We start from the raw sequence: 6,604 nt of genomic DNA on the forward strand, positions 1-6,604 counted from the left end.
CAGACACAGTCTTCCTCACCCTTGAATGTAATTATAGTTTTCTGATCACTTATTGTTGTTGCAATTTGTCTATGTTAGTTTTCTATGTATGTTGTATTTTATCTCAGGCAGTTCATTTAAAATAAGGAATCTAGAATTCTGTATAAACTGGCCTAATTAATAAGATATCTCCTTTTTATACTTGTAAACATATTTATTTTTTTGTTTTTGTTTTTGTTTTGATCATCTGTGCAATTGAATTGGAGTAAATAAATAAATGTCTGCTGAAACACCGGGCTATGCATGTGGCCCAATCACAGCACACTTCCTGATCAAGGCAAGGCACTTTGCACCCAGATAAATTTTGCAAAAGACTTCAATGGATACAAGCATGGTCTTTCAATGGGCTTGAACATTAAATTTATTTTTTTAAAATTACTTATTGATTTAAATCCTTATCAGCAAGAAGCTGTTAGAGAGTACAATGTATTTCATGAAGAAAGAGATGGACTTGTTCATACAAGACATTTGTTTGGTTAGGCCTGCAGGAAGTCTTCTTAAAACTTTAGATGACACCAAAATACTATATAGCGTGGCCTTTCAAAGAGTGTCTGAGACACTTAAAATATTATGTTTAAATTCCCCTTTGTGAAACTATTGGTATTTTGTGAAGAAAAAGATAAAAAGTGTTACTTTGTAAATCTGTGAACTTGGACTGGATTTGAAAAATTGCACATTTTAGACATACTTATACCTAAAAGCATAATTTGCCATTCAATGGGTGATTCCAGAAAATATCCATACCCTACCACCGCAGAATGAACATTTTAACCCCCCCTTGCCTTCAGAAATTCAAAAATGCTCTCACCCCCTCCCCCCCTCCCGATGCCCTCCGAATTCCAAAACCGTTAACACCCCCCTCCCTTCCAGATTTCTGTGTTTCTTACTTCAACCATCTGGAATTCTAGTTTGACTCACTACAACTTCCAACAAAAGGAATTTTATGCTTTTACATCTTTCCAGAAGTTTACCCACTCAGTCTATATGCACAATTGTTTTGTGTGTTAATTACTATGGAAATTAGAACATGGGTGGGCCAATTCCACCTAATTAACCGCGCGGCCATGGGCCGAGCGCGGTTCTAGGTTTACCCGGGGTTTATTATTTTTTTTTTTTTGTCGGTGACCAGACGCAGACCTCCGCTCGGCCAAATTTTGAGTCACGCAATGTGTGATGTTTTTGCGGCAGAAGCTGTTAAAACATAAATACACGGACAATTTTACGGATATTGTTTTCTTTTTTGTGGAAAAAAAAAAATTTTCTTTTCGTTTTTCAAAGCGTTGGATTTAAAGGGAATAATAAACACGCTAAAAAAAGGTATTACGTCAGCCATGGAATGCGTTGACGTTGCAGCTTTCACTTTCGCTACGTGACAAATAAGATCGTGTTTATTTTTGCAAGTTTATTTCGCCAGAAGCGACGTTCATTTATTTATTTGTAATTTTGTGAGCATTTCTTGTGGTTTTAGGCAAATGAAGTAAATTCTTTGGCTGTTTCATCGCAGCGAGTTCATAGATTGGAAGGAAAATTAAACATTTGCAAGCCAAGCAACGAACTTGTCAGAACGTGCAAGGATTACGTCATTGGTAGGGAAATAACCACCGTACTAAAGATAGCCGTGGATAACACAATTCTTGAATTATTTGACTTGTGTGACTTCTTTGCTAGCCCTTTACTCATGGGAAAAAACAATTAAATTTAATTGTGACTTTTAAGAAAGAACGCTGTTGTTAATAGTGTTTGTATCTTCATGCCCATACATATCCGGAAGAAAGTTCCAGACTGTATTACATCATTGGAGATCTCACAACGGCTACAACTGATGGTGCAATAATACAGTTTGTGTTGATCAAGTGATGTGGTGTCTGCAGTAATCAATGAATCATGAAGGATTGCTTTGGAATGTGCAATGCGTTGTGACTGTAGTGCTAAGAAAACAGTTTAATTTTAGAAGTGCGGTTATAAGATCTAACAGATCTTCTTGTTAGGAACTTGTTTGTGATGAATGCCAACCCGCCATGTTTGTTTACTATGCGCCAGTGAAAATATTCGTAATAGTAATTGGACAGAGTGGAGTACATTTCGGGGAGTAATCGTGTGAGTAATTTCAAAATCCCTCTGAACAAGTGAATATTGTTCGTAATATTGAAGGTAAACAAGAAGATCTGTTAGATCTTATAACCACGCTTTTAAAATTTAACTGTTTTCTTAGCACTACAGTCGCAACGCAGTGTACATTCCAAAGCAATCCTTGATGATTCATTGATTACTGTAGACACCACATTACTTGATCAACACAAACTGTGTTATTGCACCATCAGTCGTAACCGGTGTGAAATCTCCGATGACGTAATAGTCTTAATCTGGAACTTTCTTCGGGATACGTATGGGCATGAAGATACGAACACTATTAACAACAGCTTTCTTTCTTAAAAATCACGATTACATTAAATTGGTTTTTCCCTTGAGTAAAGGGCTAGCAAAGAAGTCACACGAGTCACATAATTCAAGAATTGCGTTATCCACGGCTATCTTTAGTATGGTGGTTATTTTCCTACCAATGACGTAATCCTTGCATGTTCTGACATGTTCTTTGCTTGGCTTGCAAATATTTAATTTTCCTTCCAATATATGAACTCACTACGATGAAACAGCCAAAGAATTTCCTTCATTTGCCCAAAACCACAAGAAATACTCGCAAAATTGCACATAAATTAATGACCGTCGCTTCTGGTGAAATAAACTTGCAAAGTAAACACGATCTTATTTGTCACATAGCGAAAGTGAAAGCTGCAACTTCAATGCATTCCATGGCTGACGTAATACCTTTTTTTTAGCATATTTAATATTCCCTTTCAATCCAACACTTCGATAAAACCAAAAGAAAATATATTTTACCCACAACAAAGAAAACAATATCCGTAAAATTGTCCGTGTATTAATGTTTTAACAGCTTTTGGCAAATAAACATCACATGTTGCATGACTCAAAATTTGGCTGCGAGGGAGTTTGCGTCTGGTCACCCACAAAAAAATAATAATAATAATAAACCACGGGTAGAACATGAACCATGCTCAGCCGATGGCCACATGGTTAACAAGAAATCCATCAACTTTAAGGCGTCTGGAGCTCAATGTGCAACCCAGATTTTATTGCTTTTCTTCTGTTAATGAACGTGAACATATATGTGATTGACCAATGTTTGTCTTGTTTCTTGCTTTCCGCAGTAGTTAGTAGTGTTGTCAGTTCGTTTGTGCTTTCACACTCTTGTCTGTCTCCTCTAGCAACCCCCTCATGCACTCAGAATTCTTATCGTAAGCACCCCCAGGCCTTTGGATTTCTAGTTCAAAGAGCCTCCTTGCCCTCAGAATTCCAAAAAGCAACAGTACAGGTAGTAGTTACTGTATATCGTACCAAAGGAGCCTGTTCATTTTATGATTGGTTTTTTATTACACCATTACCCAGTACAAATTGGCTCTAAAGTAAATTTCAGAGTGATCTCCAGCTGATCTTTATGAACAAGGGGAAAAAAATGTGCTGTCTGTTTCAGCAGACATTTACTGGGGAGGAAGACTGCATGAAAACCCTAAAGAGCTTTTGTGTAGAAGGTTATGAGTAGCTCTGAGACAGACGTTTTTGACCTCCAAACATGGAACCCATGCCTAAGGGGGTGATTACATGACAAATATTGGCCTGGCTGAAATTACAACAGGTTAAGTGGGGGTTGTGTTTAACAAAACTCAACCTAAGGGCTAGGCTCAAAATGTCTGCTATAAACATTATTTTTAATTTGGCACTGCGTTTAACTTATTACTATTTACAACTTTTGAGCTGCGATTAATCAGCCCAGCTTCTGAAACAAATCCTCTTGAAATGAAATTGGGAATTACATGAAGAAGATTTCAGCCCAGGCCTAGCTTCAGTCCGGGCTGAAAGTTTCAGCCCTGCCTGGTTTGAGAATAGACTGAAAGCCCATGTAATCGGAATCCCATGATGTCAGACCAAGAAATCCTCACTTGGTTCAAGAGGTATGTATGATATCTTACTGCCAGAACAATGCAAATATGCTCATCAGTCTACGAACTGCAAATTTAAACCCACTGTGAACAGATTCATCTTCATTTCAGTAAAGCTTACCCTTAACCTTGGTACCAGAGGAAGGAGATGACGTAGACAACTTGCTCGCACCAGGAACTTGGTGTTCTTTTCGTTTTGATTTCTCTTGTGGCTGAGGGACTGCTGTAGAACTAGAGGGCGTCTTGCTGCCTTCCCCTACATGTACTTTCTCATTAGCCGTAGTCTCGTTCTCTCTCGGTCTCTCTCGTCCTGTCTCTGGCAGTTCGTCATATTCAGCTGTTGTAGAACTTGAAGGCTCAGGAACTGACCTTGCTCCCGTAGCAGGCTTCTCTTCGCTTTCAACTTCAACTTCGTCATCATCGACGTGTCTTCCAGGAGTGGGCAAATCTTGTCCTCTGCCACGTCCTCTGCCAGCACCGCCTCGTCCCTTATTTTTTCGCTTCTTTTTCCCCTTCCCCGGTCCTGGGGAAGACATTTTTCATCTTCAACACTAACTGTATTCTAACAATTTCGATACATCTGCTGCGTAAACATTAAATGCTTACCTAAGCTTTTTCTTCTGGGGAAATAATCATGATGTAATGGGGAACCAATCAACGATGAATACACATTTCTCGGAAATGAACAGCTCGATTCTAGGAAAACAAACTCTTTTAGAGGAAAAATTTCCTTTTCGTGTGGATAAATAATTTAACATACATCTTGATATACATACCTGTACAAAGGTAAAGAGAGGTGTTCTGGCTTAGGAGACTCTGTGAATGGTTTTTCGTTGTCAAGTCGTGGATGGCCGTACTTCCGTCCGCCATCTTTGTCCGATTCATCCTCAGGCTCGTCTGTCCCTCTTTTAAAATCGGCGGTGTCACAGTGATTTGGGTATCCCTGAGTTTTTGGGTACCCCCGTACCCAAATCCCTAGTGTTTTGGGTACCCAAAACACTGAAAGCTTAAAACTGGGGCAAGTGAAATCATCCACAAGTCTGTTCAAAACCCAATTATCTTCTTACTAAGCTTTGTGTCAATAAATTAAAGCGTTATTTTACTTGATATAAAGACAATACGTCGCTGAAAATAGTCGCAATTTAGAACAGACTGTCTGATCCGAGTCCGCAGTATAACGACATACAAAACCGAATTCGCGCGCCAAAGTACCTTGTATGAACATGCGCTTGGTGCCTATCGATAACCCTTGCAACGCCGTTATTTTAAACACTAAAGGCACATTCTAAACCTCGTATAGTTCGGCAATTAAATTTAATCAATATGCGAACGAACACACTGAGATACGGCCGTCACGCAATATGCACACTAGTCTCAAGCTGTAACTGACCTCTGTGCATGCTGCCTGTCTTTCGATTTCCAAGTCCTTATATTTGGATAGTTTTTCAGTGACTTTCACGGATATGTTTCTGTCTGATGGTACTGCCATGTCAATAAATTTACAGTTTTTTGTTTTGTGGTCTTTAATCACTATATCGGGTCTGTTGGCTGTTATTTTCCTCTCCGTGTGTATTGGCATGTCCCATAATATCGTGACATTCTCGTTTTCTGTAACTGTTTCCTGCTCATGGTCATACCACTTTTCTGATGTCTTTATATTATAGTTGCGACAGACTTTCCAATGTATATACGCGGCTGCTTTATCGTGTTGGTGGGTATATTCTGTTTTCGCAAGTTCAGGACACCCAGACACGATATGGTCGATTGTTTCGTCGTATTTGTTACACATCCTGCATAGGGGGCTAGTACCGTCTTTGACAATGCTGGCGTGGTATGATCTGGTAGCTAGGCTTTGGTCTTGGGCTGCGATTATGAATCCTTCCGTTTCTGCCTTCAGTCCACTGTTTTTGAGGCACTGGTTGGTTTTGTGGTGGTCAACATCTGCTTCCTTTATTCTCTTTGGGTATCTTCCATGTAGGGCTTTGTCCTCCCACTGCTTTGTTAATTTTTCTTGGGTCTTATTTCGTGCCTTTTGTTTGGTTCTCTTTCCATATTTGGTGGTTGTTTCTTCTGCTTGTTTGTCTGGTATTGTTAGGTCTAGTTCTTGTTTGAATTGTTCTGCTTGCCTTTGTATAGAGTACAATTTCTTTCTGCCATCATGCTCTTGCACTAGTTCGATTAGGGCATCATCAGTGTTCTTTAGGTATGTATCGAGCCCTATCGTGGTTGTTTTGTAAGAGGCTTCTAATTGGATAAGACCCCTACCACCAGCATTTCTTGGGAGGTAGTCTGTCTACATCTGCTTTTGTGTGATGCATTTTTGATAGGGTGAGTAGTTTTCTTGTTTTTGTGTCTAACCTCTTTATTTCACTCATCTTCCAGTCGATTATGTTAAAACTGTAGGTCACCACTGGGATAGCCAAGGTGTTGATTCCCTTAAATCTATTGGCAGCATTGAGCTTCGTTTTTAGGACCATATTATTATTATTATTATTATTATTATTATTATTATTATTATTATTATTATTATTATTATTATTGTTGCTATG

General features: G+C 38.9%; 1 protein-coding gene across 3 annotated transcripts in view; it reads right to left on the reverse strand.

Annotated features, from left to right (window-relative positions):
• LOC110055381 (protein argonaute-2-like) overlaps positions 1-4,940 on the reverse strand; it is a 61,085-nt gene extending 56,145 nt beyond the window's left edge. Inside the window, exons 1-2 of one of the 3 annotated variants that reach the window (XM_089270652.1) lie at positions 4,832-4,940; positions 4,177-4,578 (exon numbers count right to left, since the gene is read on the reverse strand). In XM_089270652.1, coding sequence (XP_089126778.1) covers positions 4,177-4,578; positions 4,832-4,940 — 511 coding nt within the window. Of the gene's footprint in view, positions 1-4,176; positions 4,795-4,831 lie in introns of those variants that run through there. The other 2 variants (XM_089270650.1, XM_089270651.1) reach the window with 2 other exon arrangements.
• Between the last annotated feature and the right edge of the window lie 1,664 nt (positions 4,941-6,604).

Source organism: Orbicella faveolata, unplaced genomic scaffold (assembly GCF_042242905.1).
Source record: "Orbicella faveolata isolate gen_17 unplaced genomic scaffold, um_ofav_v1 contig_34, whole genome shotgun sequence".
Classification (NCBI taxonomy): domain Eukaryota; kingdom Metazoa; phylum Cnidaria; class Anthozoa; order Scleractinia; family Merulinidae; genus Orbicella; species Orbicella faveolata.